Here is a 19,746-nt window from a genome sequence, read left to right on the forward strand (position 1 = left end):
TCCCCTCTAATCAATCTCTTGGTCCTCTTTTACTGAATTCTAAACTGCTCCCAATCGTCAGGCTTGCTACTTTTTCGCACAACTTTATGTGACTCCTCTTTGGATCTAATACTATCCTTAATTTCTTTTGTTAGCCATGGTTGGGCCACTTTTCCTGTTGTGTTTTTGCACCAAAAAGGAATGTACGACTGTTGCAATGCATTCATTCGTTCTTTAAATATTAGCCATTGTCTATCCACCTTTTAATGAGGTTCCTCAATCTAAGCCAACTCATGCTTCACACCTTCATAGTTTCCTCTCTTTAGATTTAGGATTCTAGTTTCAGGTTGGACTACTTCACTTTCCATCCTAATGAAGAATTATATGTTATGGTGAGAGTCACTTGTTTTACTTTGGAAGGAATGAAGATGTTTAAAAAGCAGGAACAGTATAAAAGTCAAAGGTGTTCTTTTTAATTTCAGGTAGCTGACAAAACTAATCTTCAAGAAAATAACTGAAGGAGAGACTTGGGATTCTTCAATCATCCAAAGGGACTATTTTGAAGGATTAAATGATACCTTATGCAAGGAGGTGGTAGCTGAAAAATATATATCATCTTTCCTTCCTTCCTTATCCTCCCAAAATGGCTGTACTGTCTGGTAAATTGCTGTGACTGAAGATTACTATGACAACAGCTTATGTTTTTATAGTACCATTAATGAAATGAAACTTCCCAAGGTGCTTCGCAGCACTTTTTTTGAGATACTGTATCCATGGAGTGCTTTGCTTGCTGTCAGCTGGCGGTGTTCTTTGAGAGGATGTTTTCCCTGCGGGCATCAGGCGATTCAATATGTGGCAAGAAGCCACGCAAACTATGTTGGTCTTAACGAAACAGAAATAATCCTGACTTTCCAGAGGTGGATATCTATAACGTTTGTGTGGTGGCTCCTGAGCCAGGTTGAGTAGCAGTACTCAGCTATTGGGTAGACCAGGGTGAGTGAAGCAATGTATAATGTGTTGACTCTGTTGCCCCAAGCGGTACCTGCCAGTTTCCATATGAGATTCACTCTTGTCTTAACCTTGATGCTTTTCTATTTCTTGCTAGTATACTCTCATGTTCTAATTTCACCCTAATATTGTTTTAAAACTAGGAGCAGGAGTAGACTATTAAGCCTTTCAAGCCTGCTCCGCCATTCAGTATGATCATGGCTGATCCTCTATCTCAATGCCATATTCCCACTTTCTCTCCATACCCCTTGATGCCCCTAATATCCAAAAAATTATCAATTTCTTTCTTGAACATACTCAGTGACCTGGTCTCCACAGTCTTCTGTGATGTGGAATTCCACAGGTTGAACAACCTCTGAGTGAAGAAATTTTTCCTCACCTCAGTCCTAAATGGCCTGCCCCATATGACTGGCCCCTGGTTCGAGACTCCCCCAACCATCCCTGCAACTCCCTGCATCTAGTCTGTCTAGTCCTGTTAGAATTTTATACGTTTCAATCAAATCCCCTCTCTTTCTTCTTCTAAACTCATGTGAATATAGGCCCAGTTGAACATATCTCTCCCCATATGACAGTCCTGCCATCCCTGGTATTGGCCTAGTGAACCTTCGCTGCACTCCCTCTACGGCAAGTATATCCTTTCTTAGGTAGGGAGACCAAAACTGCACACACTATTCCAGGTGTGGTCTCACCAAGGCTTTGTATAACTGCAGTAAGACATCCCCACTTCTGAACGCAATGAAGGCCAAAATACCAGTTGCCTTCCTAATTGCTTGCTGCACCTGCCTGTTTACTTTCATTATCTGTGTACAAGGACACCCAGATCCCTTTGCACATCTACATTTCCCAATATATCAACATTTAAATAATACTCTGCCTTTCTGTTTTTCACACCGAAACATAATTTTACATTTATCCATGTTATACTGCATCTGCCATGTTTGCCCACACACACTTGTCTAAATTGCCCTGAAGCCTCCTTGCATCCTCCTCACAACCCTGTCCAGTTTTGTGTCGTCAGCAAACTTGGAAATATTGCATTTGGTTTCCTCATCCAAGTTATTTATATATATCGTGAATAGTTGGGGCCCAAGCATTGATCCCTGCGGTGCACCATTAGTCACTGCCTGCCATCCGAGAAAAGACCCTTTTATTCCCACTCTCTGTTTCCAGTCTGTCAACCAATTCTCAATCCATGCCAGTATATTATCCCCGATCCCATGTGCTTTAATTTTGCCCACTCACCTCTTATGTGGGACCTTATCAAAAGCCTTCTTGAAATCCAAATACACCACATTCACTGGTTCTCTTTTATATATTCTACTAGTTACATCCTCAAAAAAACTCCAGTGGATTAGTTAAGCATGATTTTCCTTTCATAAACCTATGCTGACTCTGTCTAATCCCGTTAATGCTTTCCAAGTGTTCTGTTACCACGTCTTTTATAATAGACTCTAGCATTTTCCCCACTACTGATGTTCGGCTAACTTGTCTGTAATTTTCTGTTTTTTCTCTCCCTCCTTTTTTAAATAGTGCTACATTTGTCACCCTACAATTTGTAGCAACTGCTCCAGAGTTTATAGAATTTTGGAAGATGATCACCAATACATCCAATATTTCCAGGGCCACTTCCTTTTGTACTCTGGGATGTAGATTTTTCAGCCTTTAACCCCATCAATTTCTCTAGCACCTTTTTTTAAGATACTGATTTTCTTCAATTCCTCCCTCTCACTAGACCCTTGGCTCCCAATTACAATCTGTAACATCATGGCCTAGCATATCCCTCACTCGCCTATTGCTGGGGGATCAAACCTGGCTCAATGAAGAGTGCAGGAGAGCATGCATGGGGCAGGACCAGGCATACCTAAAAATGAGGTGCCAACCTGGTGAAGCTCCAAGACAAGATTATATGCCAAACAGCGGAAGCAGTATGTGGATAGAGCTAAGCAATCCCATAACCAACAGATAAGATCTAAGCTCTGCAGTCCTGTCACATCCAGTTTTAAATGGTGGCAGACAATTAAACAACTAGCAGAAGGAGGAGGCTCCACAAATATTCCATTCTCAAAGATGGGGGAAGCCCAGCACATCAGTGGAAAAGACAAGGCTGAAGCATTTATAACTATCTTCAGCCAGAAGTGCTGAGTGGATATGCTATTTCAGCCTCCTCCTGATTTTCCCAGCTTTACAGATGCCAGTCTGCAATCAATTTGATTCACTCCATGTAATATCAAGAAACTGCTGACAGCACTGGATACTGCAATGGCTTTGGGCTCTGACAACGTTCCGAATATAGTTCTGAATACTTGTGCTCTAGAACTAGCTGCACCCCTCGCCAAGCTATTCCAGTATAGCTACAAAACTGACATCTACCCAACAATGTGGAAAATTGCCCAGGTATGTCCTGTACAAATGAAGCAGGACAAATACAACCCAGCCGATTACTGCCCCATCAGTCTACTCCTGATCATCAATAAAGCGACAGAAGATGTGGTCGATACTGCTAGCAAGCAGCACTTCACTCAGCAATAACCTGCTCACTGACATTCAGTTTGGGATCCTCCAGGGCCTATTCCTGACCTCATTAAAGCCTTGATCCAAACATGGACAAAAAAGCTGAACTCGAGAGGTGAGAGTGACACCTTTGACATCAAGCTAGCATTTGACTGAGTGTGGCATCAATGAGCCCTAGCAAAACTGAAGTCAATGAGAACTAGGGGGGAAAAGCTCTGCTGTTGTTCAAGTCGTACCTAGGACAAAGGAAGATGATTGTGGTTGTTGGAGGTCAGTCATCTCAGTCCCAGGGGATTACTGCAGGAGTTTCTCAGGCTAGTGTCCTAGGCCCAACCATCTTCAGCTGTTTCATCAAAGATTTTACCTCCATCATAAGGTCAGAAGTGGGGATATTTGCGGATGTCCAGCACCATTTGCGACACCTCAAATACTGGAGCAGTCTGTGTCCATACGCAGCAAGACCTAGACAAAATTCAGACCTGGACTGATAAGTGGCAAATAACATCCACACCAAACAAGTGCCAGGCAATAACCATCTCCAACAAGAGAAAATCTAACCATCTCCTTTTGACATTCAATGGCATTACCATTAGTGAATCCCCCACTATCAACATCCTGGGGGTTACCAGAAACTGAACTGGACCAGCAGGTCGGGGGCTGGGAATTCTGTGGAGAGTAACTCACCTCCTGACTCCCCAAAGCCTGTCCACCATCTACAAGGCACAAGTTAGGAGTGTGATGGAATACTCTCCACTTGCTTGGATGAGTGCAGCTCCAACAACAGTCAAGCTCAACTCCATCCAAGACAAAGCAGCCTTTTGATTGTACCCCAGCAACCATCTTAAACATTCACTCCCTCCACCACCAACGCACAGTGGCAGCAGTGTGTACCACATACAAGATGCAATGCAGCAACTCATAGAAACAAGGAGCAGGAGTAGGCCATTCGACCTTTGAGCCTGCTCCGCCATTCATTATGATTATGGCTGATCATCCAACTCAATAGCCTGCTCCCGCTTTCTCTTGATCCGTTTCGCCCCAAGAGCTATATCTAACTCCTTCTTGAAAGCATAAAATGTTTTGGTCTCAACTACTTTCTATGGTAACAAATTCCACAGGCTCACCACTCTCTGAAGAAATTTCTCCTCATCTCAGCCCTAAATGGTCTACCCTCAGACTGTGACCCCTGGTTCTGGACTCCCCCACCATTGGGACCATCCTTCCTGCATCTACCCTGTCTAGTCGTGTTAGAATTTTATAGGTTTCTATGAGATTCCCCCCTCATTCTTCTGAACTCCAGTGAATATAATCCTAATCGACTCAATCTCTCCTCACGTCAGTCCCGCCATCCCAGGAATCAGTCGGGTAAACCTTCGCTGCACTCCTTCTATAACAAGTACATCATTCCTCAGATAAGGAGACCAAAACTGTGCGCAATATTCCAGGCATGGTCTCACCTGTACAATTGCAGCAAGACATCCCTGTTCCTGTACTCGAATCCTTTGGCTATGAAGGCCAACGTACCATTTGCCTTCATTACCACCTGCTGCACCTGCATGCTTCAGTATATTGTGCAAAAATGGTGAAGTACAATTGCCACCCTTAAATGAGCTACCTGGGGGACATTGCTGTGGATCTGGAGTCACAGGCCAGACCAGGTAAGGATGGCAAATTTCGTTTAGTGAACCAGATGGGTTTTTACAACAATGGTTTCATGGTCATCTTTAATTCCAGATTTTTATTGAATTCAAATTCTACCATCTGCTGTGGCGGGATTCAAACCCAGGTCCCCAGAGCATTACCCTGGGTCCAGTGACAATACCACAATGCCATCGCCACCTCCTCTGCTCACCAAGGCTCCTTAGACAGCACCTTCCAAGCCTGTGATCTCTAGCAGGTGGCAGTGTTTGCATGCATCTGGTGCCCTTGTCCTTCTAGGTGCAAGTTCCCCTCCAAGGTGCACACTATTCTGACTTGGAGCAATTTCACTGTTCCTTTACTGTCGTTAGGTCAAAATCCTGGAACTCCCTTCCTAACAGCCCTGTGGATGTACCTACACCATATTAACTGCAGCTGTTCAAGAAAGCAGCTCACCACCACCTTCTCAAAGGCAATTATGGATGGGCAATAAATGCTGACCTAGCCAGTGCCACCCGCATCCTGTGAACAATTTTTTAAAAAAGCCACAATGGTGCATCCTCCTTGATGACTTTCTCTCTCAATGGAATTTATCTTTGTTGAGAACTATGAATTATCTCCTTAAATGTCTGCCATTGCTTATTTACTATTTTACCTTTTAACCCATTTTCTCAGTCTACTTTCACCAACTGTCTTCAGATCTTTGTAATTGCGTTTAAGTTCAAAACACTAGTTTCAGACCCAGGTTTCCCACCCTTAAACTGAATGGGAAATTCTATCATGTTATGATCTCTCATCCCTAGAGGATCATTTACTTTGCAATCATTAATTAATTCTGCCTCATTATATATTACCAGGTGTAAAATAGCCCGTTCCCTGGTTGGTTCCAAAAGGTACTGTTCTAAGAAACTGTCCCAAATACACATAATGAACTCATCCTCAAGGCTAACTTAATAATTTAGTTTGTCCAATCTTATGAAGGCTAAAATCACCAATGATTATATTCCACAGGCAAAGCACAGCCCAAATGGCTCAGTGGAAAATGTGTTTTTGCTAAAGGCAACAGAGGTCTATGACAGCCTTTCTGGGGAAGCGCAGCCTCCTCATGCACTGCTCTTAAGACAAATCGAGTGAAGTCTCTCTAGGACTGGACATTCTATTAACTGGGCATAGCCTTTTCCAAGCAGCCTTCCATCACCTGTTGTACAACAGCTGCTCCTTGTGTTTGGACAGTCTACTATGTTGTTGCTATTTGTACAATCAGTTTAAAATTCTAAGATTGATACCCATCATCAGCTGCATGCTTAGTGCAGGTGAGGAAGCAGAATAAATGTAGAAAAAACTCACCTCCAAGGCAAACTCCTGTGGAAACCCTAAAAGACACAATAGGAGACAGACACCTCTGACCTGAAAGCTGTAGGTGTGTACCTCTTCCAAAGTCCCTTACGAAACCAATACTGTTAGATTTTACTCAGCAATTTCAAACTGGGTAGGACTTGTGTTTTTGCATGTTAAAGTTGCATTGGGGTCCTAATGACATCGAGGGAACCTAATTTGCATTCATGAGGTTCCCAGGCACCTGTTAAACATAAAAGAACTTAAAAGTGATGAGCAGGAATCACATGTGAAAGGAGCTGTAACTATCCTGACAAAATGTCAACTCTGATTCAAACCCATCTCTACCAAGTGTGGTGAGTTCAAAAGCACTCTCATGTTTTAACTTTTTTTTTAACAATAACATGAGTTGAGACAATGGGCAGAGTACTGCTTTGAGACTGATTTATGTCAAGAAACTATGATGTTTTTTTAAAAACAGGTTTCCCATTAAGATATTTGCAAATTTAAGTAAAAGACAAGAAGCTTCAGCAGATTAGCAATATTATTTATTTAAATTTTAACAAATTCTCTTAACTGTGCTTGTAAAACATTGTCAATGAATTTCAAAAATTATAGTGAGGACATTTTTTGTTTCCATATATTTGTTGAGTTATTTTTCATCTTGTCGGTAAGCCTCGATATATTTAAAGCCCTTTATTTATTGGTTACCTGTGCTAAGAAGAAAATTCCACAAATATATTCCACCATTAGCTGTAACAGACAGCTATCGATAGTTTCCTCGTACAAGTTACTAATGCAGTCCAATTAGGATGTGCAGCATATTAAGCTATCAATCTTTAAGAAAAAGTAAGGGGTGGAATTTAATTTGTCTTATGCATTTGTTCTAGAGCCAGATTGGCAATATAACTCACATGGACATCTTAGTTCCCTTTCAACAAGAATTCACACTTACCTGGCTGTCATCTAATGAAAGCATTTTCTACAATATTCAGATAATTTATCATATTGGCTTAGAACTATTGGAGCTTTGTTGTTATTGTGCCATCACCATTGAGTTCAGAATTTTAATTTGTACGTTTTAAAGACAGAAAACGAGATGGAAAATAACATCATTACAGTGCTCTTGACCGTACGAATTTGGGACAGAATGATTTTGTGACAACTGGTGAAACCATAGCAGCAATGTTGGTGTTTTTTAAAATGCAGGACTGCACTCATTACATTTTGAAACATTCACTTTTGTACCTTCTTTGAAGCAACATGAATAGTTAAGCTCTAATATAAAGATAAAGTAATATCCCTTTCACCAGAAACAGTTTATTTTCAATGTAAATGAGCTCAAAAAAAAATCTGTCCTGAAATTACTGGAATGAAGCAGTGTGTTTTCAGCTCTTATTTTCATGTCGTTGGTACCTAATGTATGTAAGGGCTATGCAAAACTGAACCCCTGCACTAAGTTTTTTTACTAATGCTTGCAAAAACATACAGACTAAAATCAATATTATTATTTAAGCCATCACTAGAGTTTTGCACAGGTTAATCTGAAGCTGTTAATATCCAGTCCTTTAGTGCTTCTTGCATTTTATTAGGCAACAGGAAATCAGTAGTAAAATAAACCTGAGTTCAATTTTTTCTCTTGGTGATGACCCTGTACCTTCAGTAGACAATTTGATGCCTGTATACAAAAATTGATTTTTTTTTTCTCTGTAACGTATAGTTAAATATCTAGGATTCTGAAGATGTGCTGGATGGCCTCTGAAACAATGACTTGTATATAGAAGAGTTCAGGAACCTTGGATAGGAGTCTCTGTGCATTAAGGTATAGATCTGAAGCTGTGCATCGTCAAACGTTTGAATTGATGGCTCCGCCATTTTTTTGTTGATGACATCACGGACCCGTGAATCAAGGCTAACCTGGATATAAAAGAAAGTATATCTGTATAAATTAAAATGATGTACACAAAGTCTATTTAATTTCTTACAAACAACATTAACTTTTCTCAATATAGTACTTATATACATTTACTGCAAGTTTAATAACATTTTCACCTTTATACCCAAATTCATCCACTGTGAAACACTTTCTTCTAATCGCTTCTGCAAGTCTGATGGAAGAGACTGACTTATAAATAAGATCAGTCTTCTGTGCAGCTTCTTCCACTACTAGCCGTGATGGATTTCTAGTAGAGTAATATAGCCACTATCCTATATTTCCATCAACTGCAAAGGCCTAGACATTGGGAGTGGATAGCTCTATTATAAATTCTATAATGGAATGGTACCTTCATCACCTCAGTTACCTGTATTCCAGAATATAATAAGTTAGGTAATTTTTGATTGTCCTGTTGATTTCTTCTGCAGGTACCACATTATTAGTGGCCGTCTTTCATAGCTGGCGATGGTTCTTATTTGAAACACTCTATAGGCCAGAATTTTTCCGTTAGTGTTTTATAAAGACTCATGATAACTTCCTTTTATACTCTAAGCCTCTATTTATAAATCCTCGGACCCGAATGGTTTTTTAACCACTTTCTCAATTGACCTTGACACCTTCAACAGTTGATGTGTGTTTTACATTTCACATTTCACTGCATTAAATTTAAACTGCCATGTCTCTGCCCATTCCACCAGCCTGTCTATGTCATCTTGAAGTCTATGACCATCCTCATTGTTCACAATATGTACAAATCTGTGGCATCTACATGTTTTGAAATTGTACCCTGTACATCCATGTAAAGGTCAGTAATATAGATCAATAAAAGTAACAGTCCTAGTACCAACTCCAGGAAAACCCCACCCCATACCTCCATCCAGTCCGAAAAACAACCGTTCACTACTACTCTGTTTCCCGTCACTCAACCAACTTTGTATTCATACTGCCACTATTCCTTTTATTGTTTGAGTTTCAATCTGCTGGCAAGCCTACTATATGTCAAATTGATCAAATGCTTCTTGGAATTCCATATACCCCACAACAGCTGCATTATCCTCATTAACCCTCTCTGTTACTTCATCAAAAGCTCAATCAAATAGGTTAAACACAATTTGCCCTTAAAAAATTGGCGCTGGCCTTAATTTATCCACACTTTCCCAAGTAACTGTTAATTTTGTCCCAGATTAGTGTTTCTAACAGTTTTCCACCAATGAGGTTAAACTAACTGGCATGCAGTTGCTGGGTTTATCCTTGTATCCTCTTTTGAACAACGGTATAACATTTGCAATTCTCTAGTTCTCTGGCACCAGTCTAACTAAGGGGCTGCATCTAAAATGCTGACCAAAGGATTGGGGACTTGACAAATTATAATTCATAACAACTGACTTTGTTCCTGCATTACAGACAAGCTAGCTTCCCAGGTTTCCTGGAGGCTTTGTTGACCATCAAAACCATATGCAGATGGTTCTGTTGAATATAAAATGAAAAGATATTGAGGTACGTAGAACCTTACAAACATGAAAATCAAAAAGGGTACTTGGAACTTTACAGACAGGTTCTTTTGCAGACTTAGGTGTGTGAAAAGGTCAAAATTTGACACAGTTCGCTTTTAAGAACTGAAATGTTAAGATACAAGAAAATGTACTTATTTTTGGCCCTTGTGGAAACTTTGGCTACAGCTATGGTTGTGGCTGTGGTCATAGTAATGGCTACAGTTGACAATGACTGTTGTTGCTCGGGTTCTTAACTTTCTGCACCTAAAGAAGCTAAAATGTTGGGAAGGATATCAGTCCTGTTTTTGTTCTCATTTTCTTTTTTTTAGTTCAAGGGGACAACCTCTGCTGAAATTCAGGTTCAAATGCTTACCGCAATATGAAAATATTCCATGTAGGAGTGAAGTATGAGAGTATTAAGTGCTCATGTATAAACTGCACTGATCAGATATTCTCTCCCAGTCTTAATTGTGCCCTACTAAAATACCATTTTGTTGCTAACAGCTTGAGTGACCAGTATGATATACAAAATGACATGGACAGAAAATGTGTTGATAAAATAGTTGTTTTACATCCCACTTAGAACAGCTCAAAATTATATACGCTCCAACATTCCAGGGAAGAAGTAGGGCAGTCTTGTGTCACAATAAGTTGGGCAGATTTTAGGTTGGAACCCTTTATGGTCCCTTTGGAAAATTCAGTACTTCTGGAACTGGTCTTATAATACACTGATCCTGTTGTGAGTAAGAATATTATAATCCAAACAAAATGGGGGAAATATACAATGTATTTCCATCATTTATGCCCTAAGCAATGCTGGATGACTGGAGGATGGGGGATTCTAATGTTGGTAACTCTGAGTTTGTTTAGGATGATAATTATTTAATTCTTAAGTTGGTTAGTGTAGAAATTGCAGGGGCCCTGGCAGAAATATTTAAAATGTCCTTAGCCACGGGTGAGGTGCCGGAGGATTGGAGGGTAGCTCATGTTGTTCCGTTGTTTAAAAAAGGCTCCAAAAATAAACCAAGTAATTACAGGCCAGTGAGCCTGACATCAGTAGTAGGTAAATTATTGGAAGGTGTTCTGAGAGATCGGATATACAATTATTTGGACAGCCAAAGGCTGATTAAGGATAGTCAGCATGGCTCTGTGCATGGCAGATCATGTTTAACGAACCTTGTAGAGTTTTTCGAGGAGGTTACCAAGAAAGTAGATGAAGGAAAGCCTGTGGATGTTGTCTACATGGAGTTTAGTAAGGCCTTTGACAAGGTCCCACATGGGAGGTTAGTTCAGAAGGTTCAGACACTTGGTATCCATGGAGAGGTTGTAAACTGCATTCGAAATTGGCTGTGTGGGAGAAGACAGAGTGGTAGTGGATGATTGCTTCTCAGACTGGAGGCCTGTGACGAGTGGTGTGCCTCAGGGATCTATGCTGGGACCATTGTTGTTTGTTGTCTATATCAATGATTTGGATGATAATGTGGTAAATTGGATGAGCAAGTTTGCTGATGACACTAAGATTGGAGGCGTTGTGGACAGCGAGGAAGGCTTTCAAAGCTTGCAGAGGGATCTGGACCAACTGGAAAAATGGGCCAGAAAATGGCAGATGAAATTTAATGCAGAAAAGTGTGAGGTATTGCATTTTGGAAGGACAAACCAAGGTAGGACATACACAGTAAATGGTAGGGCACTAAGGAGTGCGGAGGAACAAAGGGATCTGGGAGTTCAGATACATAATTCCCTGAAAGTGGCGTCACAGGTAGACAGGGTTGTAAAGAAAGCTTTTGGCATACTGGCCTTTATAAAACAAAGTATTGAGTATAGGAGTTGGGATGTTATGGTGAGGTTGTATAAGACATTGGTGAGGCCAACTTTGGAGTATCGTGTGCAGTTCTGGTTGCCTAACTACAGGAAGGATATCAGTAAGATTGAAAGAGTACAGAGAAGATTTACTAGGATGTTGCCGGGTCTTAAGGAGTTGAATTACAGGGAAAGATTAAACAGGTTAGGACTTTATTCCTTGGAGCGTAGAAGGATGAGGGGAGATTTGATAGAAGTTTACAAAATTATGAGAGGTATAGATAGAGTAAATGCAAGTAGGCTCTTTCCACTTGGATTAGGAGAGATAAACACTAGAGGACATGGCTTTAGGGTGAAAGGGGAAAGGTTTAGGGGGAACATTAGGTGGAACTTCACTCAGAGAGTGGTGAGAGTGTGGAACGAGATACCATCTGACGTGGTAAATGCGGGCTTACTCTTAAGAATAAGTTGGATAGATACATGGATGGGAGAGGTCTGGAGGGTTATGGACTGGGTGCAGGTCAATGAGATTAGTGGAATAATATTTTGGCACAGACTAGAAGGGCCGAATGGCCTGTTTCTGTGCTGTAGTGTTGTATGGTTCTAATTTTCAATATTTATTGATCCAGTGGTCAATTTCCAACAAGTTTGCACAGCAGGAGCGAAGACAAGTTTGCTGCTCAGCTCAAGCCAGGATAGAGAACAGGATGATGATTGGAGCTAGGTAGGGGAGAGTTGAAGTGGGAGGGGAAAATGGAAGAGTGGGGAGAGAAGAAGGGGGATGTTAATCTAGTTATATATTTCCAGTATCATGGGCTTGGAGAAGGCTTGATGAACCAATCAATCTTTTCCTGACCCTTATTTGTGTATGTTTGTATGTAATTCCCAGTATAGTACTCTCTTTTTCTGATTCTGCTCTTGGTGACATTTGCCATGTAAAGGTAAGGGGGAGGTTCTGCCATTTAGGCAAGTGGGAAATTCTGACCTGATACAAATGAGTCTGCTTCTCTTTTGGCGGGGTGGAGGTGGGGTTCTGCCTTCTCCCCACCAAATTTATGATGGGAGGCAGGCAAATCATCTGGAATTTTGGCCCCAAGTACACCTTATACAAGGGCAAATGTTAGTGTTTGCACCCACTACTGCTGCTAGCACTAAAACCAGAAGTTAATTACATCTTGCATTCTCCACATTTCACTAAAATAACATAAGGAAACTAGAAACACAGTATGTTGTAAAGGCTTGCATGATATCATATACTGTGCTGACTAAAGAGGCAAGAAGGGGGCTGCTGTCTGTACATGCTGAAGCAAAACTTAAGCTTTACTACCAAAAAATTCATTAGAATAGATGTCCTCCTCCTACAGTTTTTCATTTTTTTTAAACTGAAATGCAAAAGAATGTCAACTTAGCTTTGCAGAGTTAACAGTATTTTAACCAACAACAGTTGTCACACCAGCAGAGGAAATCATTTATTGCCTTGTTGGAATAGCCAGCACTCATTGCGAAAACAGCCACACAGATCGAGGGGAAAGAAGCATCGGCCCCAAACATTGTTAATCATTTTTTCACCTGCAGCCATCGAAGATAAAACTAAAACCCAAGTCTGCTTGGCCAAAATGGAAAAATATATTGGGAAGAATTAAGCAAAAAAGGCAAGAAGTGGAAAGAAAATAAACATTAATGAGGGAGAAAGGTGATAAACCTAGAAATGATCCATGCCATATCAATGGATAAAGCAGTAGTGCATTCAAATGACACTCCTTTGTCTATTATTTAGCAAAAACAATAATTTATTTATTTTAAATGGTCCATCCTTTAAATGGTTCCATCAGACAGTGGAATCACATATGAATGTGCTGGCCACTCACCTGCTAATAACAGCAACAGAAACAGAGATCCACAGGTTTGTGTTCATTAAGAACTAGCATGTTTTTGCCAGTAATTTCTAGGTTAATTTGATAAAGACAATTAGCAGCATTCAATTTATTATTCATCCTCTGTCAGTCCACTGTTGCTACTTTGGGTGTTTCTGCAGAGTTTCAATCCAAGATACACCACTGGTTTATCTGAAACCATTATACTGATAACATCTCAAAACTGAGCTTAAAGCTATATAAAGTTTACCTCTTTAGGAGAAAGTATAGAAATAAAGTCTTCATATATCATTCTTGCTTTTTCCTCAATAACACTTTTGTTTGCTTCATTTTTGAGATCTTCACATGCTAGCCAAAAGAGCATATTTTCTTCACTGTATTCAGTTCGTAAGAATTCTCTGAAGGTATTTCTGCCTGCAGGAGTTTTCATTAGCTTATCAAAGGATTGAGCCCATGAACGCACTTCTTCTGCTGTTGGCTGTGCACTGTGTATAGTATAATTAGTGAAAACAATATGAGTGCAAATACAACAAGAATTGTATTTATAAACTGCTTTATTGGACTGGTGTCAGATTTTATTAACATTCTGATCTAATTAACTCACAACAGCAGAGATCCTCATGTTTGTGTTTATTAAGAACTAGCATGTTTTTGCTATTTATGACTTCATGCACTATACTATAATATAAAATACAAGTAGGCCTGGAATTTCATAGAAAGGTTCTGGATAAGAATGGCATTGCACTGTTTTGTTTTGTTTTCTTTTAGGATATTTGCTTGTAACTGATCTTTGCTGTTATTACACCAAATGCTGCTGTGCGTGAATTTCCTTGATCATTCATGCCATTTTGAGATAAATCCGCCTACATGCTCTAAAATCTATTTATATAACTTCACATCCATGCAAACGACTCATGAGTTTTATGGATTTATGTGAATAACATGCTGGTGTAGACCTATGCCAAAAAATGTAGGTGCAACATGGCTCCAAATCATCTAATATTTGCGTCAAGATTTCTGGACATTGATAGCAAATTCCTTTGCATCTTTTTAATGCTTCTTACTGGGAACTGCACCATAATTACCAAAGTGTTATGGAACATGGCTTTTACATTTTGTATAAGCAAATGAACCCAGTGGGAAATTTGGGCCTAGGTTTCTGTTGGCATTATTGGTGGAGAAATTGGTGTAAATTTCAAAACAATTTCTGCATAATTGTGATCAAGGTCATTTGAGTCCAATCCATAAGAACTATGCTGTTCTTTAGAATGACAATTCATCTGCTTGCTTCATATAACAACCATGCAATAACATTTATGAAATATTCATTATTAACACATTTTAAGAGAATAAGCTCACAATATTTCTAACATTCCTGGAAGGGAATCATCACAATTATTCATGCCACTCCACAAAGTAACCACATAAATGCCTGCTTCCATATTTTTCATTGTGCTGTTTTGCTTTCCAAAAATTTTAGAAAATAAAATTATTACTTGTACACTTCTTGAATTTTTGAGTTGTCTGTTATTACCACAGGATTATATTAGGGCAGTTCTAGTGCAAACCAACTAATCATAAGCAGAGAATGTAAAGGTCAGTGTATTAGTGTTTTAATACTCTAATGGATGTCTGGGATCTCAGTGAAGAATACATAATGAGGCTTGGTTGAGGACCCAGAAATCCATTATCCTTTTGAAACACCTGAGCCCCAGGGAAAACGTGGTTTGATTGACAGCTCTGGTGATCTATGCTGTCAATTTCACAATGTTTATTTACATAAGATAAGTGCTGGCAATTTCAGCTATTGATATGTTAAATGGTTTGGATGATTGACACTTATTATTGGGCCGCAGTAAAAAGGAACTTTTTTAAGAAAGTGGAAAGTTGAAAATAAATGGTTATTCAACATTTTTAAAAATACACCCTACTATAACGATAGGGCTCATAGCTTCTAAACAATATTTTTGGGGTAAATGGGCATGAAAGTGCCACAGCTTGGCATGTGGGGGGGGGGAGGGGGGCATGATGGGGCCATAAGTGTTGCTTGGAGGACATATCGCAGCATGGGGGACATGGTGGGGGGGTAGTCAGGAGTTGTGTTGGGAGCCAAACCTTGTTATGGGGCTTATGAGGGGCCATAGAGATTGAGGGGCACACCTTGGCATGAGGAGCCTTAGGGGTTGTTTGGGGGCATTTCTGGGCATGAGTGTGTCAGGGGAGGTGAGGAGTGAGGGCTGGAGGACCTTCCTGTTTATAATTGGGACGAAGTCACGCAGTTCCAAGGCAGGTCTTTAAAACAGCCCGCCTCCACTGCAGCCTGCACGCCCCACCCTCGGCAACGCCCTTGCAATGAAAATCCCGTCCCTTTGGCACTTTCTCATGAGGTGGGTGGCCGGGCCCAATATACTTTTTCTGTGAAGAACAGCAAACTAAAAGGACAAAGAATGTATCAGTCTTAAAATATGATTTATATGGTTATGCAATGTATGCTAATCAAAGGGGTGTCTGTTGAATTGATGTTTAACTCTGATCACTTTCTTATATGGAATAATGAATTGCTAGAATTGTACTATTAATTACCTCATAGCCATCAGTTGTTTAGCAGCTGGTAAATAAATTGAAAAGCAGATGCATGTTATTATGTGAATTGGATGTCAGTACCCAAACTTATAATGTGAATAAAGTGTGACTACCCCCTTCAAGGAGTTTCATTTTCTTTCATTATATTGTCACATTGAGCCCTGATTCAGGTTGTATTTACACTATTAACTGTAGTTGTGCAAATTGAAATCACTTTAACTGGAGTGTGAAAGCACTTTTAATGATCCATTTGTGCCCATCTACTATAATGCACAGAATATCTTTGTTTCAATTAAATTACTTCTATGTGAGAGTTGAGCCTAGAATTTGTTCTTTGCTGGCAGTAGTTAGTTTTATCATCCTTGGGATATTTTCCAGCAATTTATAATGCCAATATTTCAATGGTTTGTTGTCACAAGATACAACAGAACATCAATCATGTGCACTCCCATTTTATGGATTCTCATTCTAACAAAGGATTTTCACAGCTATTGGGAGATGAGTAGAAATTGGGATTGACAACATCTTTTGTCACTCATTGTTTTGCTCCTGCCAGAAAAATCTGATTATGTTAAACGGCTATCAGCTGAGTTGAGGCTTGTAGCTCCTGCAAACTCTTGGATCATGACTCCAACCACTGAACCTGCCAAGGCTCCAAAAAGCTGTCCACTTTCCTTTATGCTAACCACAGTGTCTCAGTGATTGAAGTGAGTTCCAAAGGCTGTGTGTACTCACCTTCAGCAATTATTTCAGCAGTCTCTCTGTAATGCTGATCTCTGGAGCTTCTGCCATTAGAATCAATATTGAGCCTGTTTGTTGGGATTGTGGGCTGATGAGGAACTCTCTCTAGTTCAACATGTTTTCTACGCACCACCACAATAGCATGTCATTGACTTTAAAGCTGGCAGAACCATAGTACTTATGAACACTGGAAGAGTATACACTTCCTTCTATGCTCACTTCTATGATTACCATCAGTGTATTTTTGTCAGCTCACTTGTACTGTGTTCCAGCAACTTGAGTCATGGATGGGGGCATAGGGGTCTTCTGAATTGATGAATCAAATATTTCATTGCCAGCTGATCTCATCATCAGAAACAGGACAATGAATAAGAATTATGCTGGAGAGAACTTGTGACTTGGTGGTGAGCAGCATTCTCCATAAATTTCCACAACTCATCTACATTATGGTTGCTAGATCTGCTATATTGTCACAGTGACACCAGGCACATTTGTCAATAAGTAGTTAGCAAATGCTGCAAGAGTAGATGCTTCAGGAGAAAGGATATATGTTATTCTTCAGTGCCTTAGGTTTTATCTTGTGTCATGAAGCTATCAATATATATAATATTATTGGTAAATATTTTTCTTTTAAAATAGAGGTTTAGTCTGTGGGAGTGTCTTAATTAGATTAAAGCCAGCTAGTCGAGGTGCTTTGATGTGTACTAGTTTTGATATTAAGAGAGGGTGCATTTGCATTTTTTGAATACAGCATTCAAGAAGTGGGGTGAATTCTGGCACCTAGCAAGCAGAGAACAAGCGATATGTTTATATTGCTAATAAAATTGGTACTATGAAAGGGGTTTTATTGTTAGAAGAGGCTGGTGGTACAATGAGAATTTACATTCAATGGTCTGTGCTAGGTATAACAAGACAGCAGTTTTATGTGTGAGATCAGAGGCAATGTAACATCATAACAGCTGTGAGCCTACCACTGTTGGTGCATGAACCAAAGTGAAAAGAACCTCTTTTTGAATTTGTAAGGTGAAAATGCTTTGCCTGGTGTCTGGTTAAGTCGATGGCTTGCTGTAACCTTAATAGAGATTAGCTTGGGAATTTGTTAGAAGTTATAATAGTGGTAATTTGTAGCCATGTGTATATAAGACCATAAGGCAGAGAAGCAGAAATTAGGCCCTTCGGTCCATCGAGTCTGCTCCACCATTCAATCATGGCTGAAAAGTTTCTCAACCCCATTCTCCCGCCTTCTCCCCGTAACCTTTCATCCCCTTACCAATCAAGAACCTTTCTATCTCAGTCTTAAATACACTCAATGACCTGGCCTCCACAGCCTTCTGTGGCAATGAATTCCATAGATTCACCACTCTCTGGCTAAAGAAGTTTCTCCTCATCTCTGTTCTAAAAGGTTTTCCCTTTACTCTGAGGCTGTGCCCTCGGGTCCTAGTCTCTCCTACAAATGGAAACATCTTCCCCACGTCCACTCTATCCAGGCCTTTCAGTATTCTGTAAGTTTCAATCAGATCCCCCCTCATCCTTCTAAGCTCCATTGATTATAGACCCAGAGTCCTCAAACGTTCCTCATATGTTAAGCCTTTCATTCCTGGGATCGTTCTTGTGAACCTCCTCTGGACCCTCTCCAGGGCCAGAACATCCTGAGATACGGGATCCAAAATTGCTCACAATATTCTAAATGTGGTCTGACCAGAGCCTTATAAAGCCTCAGCAGCACATCCCTGCTTTTATATTCTAGTTCTTTCGAAATAAATGCCAACATTGCATTTGCCTTCCTAACTCCTGACTTAACCTGCAAGTTAACCTTAAGAGAATCCTGGACTAGGACTCCCAAGTCCCTTTGCACTCCAGATTTCTGAATTATCCCCCTATTTAGAAAATTGTCTATGCCTCTATTCTTCCTACCAAAGTGCATGACCTCACACTTGCCCACGTTGTATTCCATCTGCCACTTCTTTGCCCATTCTCCTAACCTGTCCAAATCCTTCTGCAGCCTCCCCGCCTCCTCAATACTATCTGTCCCTCCACCTATCTTTATATCATCTGCAAACTTAGCCAGGATGCCCTCAGTTCCCTCATCTAGATCATTAATGTATAAAGTGAAAAGTTGTGGTCCCAACACTGACCCCTGCGGAACTCCACTAGTCACCGGCCGCCGTCTTGAGAAGGACCCCCTTATCCCCACTCTCTGCCTCCTGCCAGACAGCCAATCTTCTATCCATGTACCTTGCCTCTAACACCATGGGCTCTTATCTTACTGAGCAGCCTCCTGTGCGGCACCTTGTCAAAGGCCTTCTGGAAGTCCAAGTAGATAACATCCATTGGCTCTCCTTTGTCTAATCTACTCGTTACCTCCTCAAAGAATTCTAACAGATTTGTCAGGCATGACCTCCCCTTGATGAAACCATGCTGACTTTGCCCTATTTTACCATGCACTTCCAAGTATTCTGAAATCTCATCCTTAATAATGGACTCTAAAATCTTACCAACGACCAAGGTCAGGCTAATCAGCCTGTAATTTCTTGTCTTTTGCCTCACTACCTTCTTAAACAGGGGGGTTACATTAGCGATTTTCCAGCCCTCTGGGACCCTCCCTGACTCCAGTGCTTCCTGAAAGATCACCACTAATGCCTCCACTATCTCTTCAGCTATCTCCTTCAGAACTCTGCGGTGTAATCCATCTGGTCTAGTTGATTTATCCACCTTCAGATCTTTCAGTTTTCCTAGCACCTTCTCCTTGGTAATGGCCACCATACTCACCTCTGCCCCCCGACTCTCTTGAACTTTGGGGATGTTACTCGTGTCTTCCATCGGGAAGACTGATGCAAAATACCTATTC

General features: G+C 40.4%; 1 protein-coding gene across 3 annotated transcripts in view; it reads right to left on the minus strand.

Annotated features, from left to right (window-relative positions):
* Positions 1–7,002: 7,002 nt before the first annotated feature.
* rgs19 (regulator of G protein signaling 19) overlaps positions 7,003–19,746 on the minus strand; it is a 141,804-nt gene continuing 129,060 nt past the window's right edge. For all 3 annotated transcript variants that reach the window (XM_041205136.1, XM_041205137.1, XM_041205135.1), the window contains 2 exons: positions 13,825–14,059; positions 7,003–8,388 (listed from right to left, as the gene is read on the minus strand). In XM_041205136.1, the coding sequence (XP_041061070.1) occupies positions 8,200–8,388; positions 13,825–14,059 (424 nt within the window). In that variant the 3' untranslated portion in view covers positions 7,003–8,199. The remainder of the gene's footprint in view (positions 8,389–13,824; positions 14,060–19,746) is intronic.

This window comes from Carcharodon carcharias, chromosome 14 (genome assembly GCF_017639515.1).
Source record: "Carcharodon carcharias isolate sCarCar2 chromosome 14, sCarCar2.pri, whole genome shotgun sequence".
Taxonomy (NCBI): Eukaryota; Metazoa; Chordata; class Chondrichthyes; order Lamniformes; family Lamnidae; genus Carcharodon; species Carcharodon carcharias.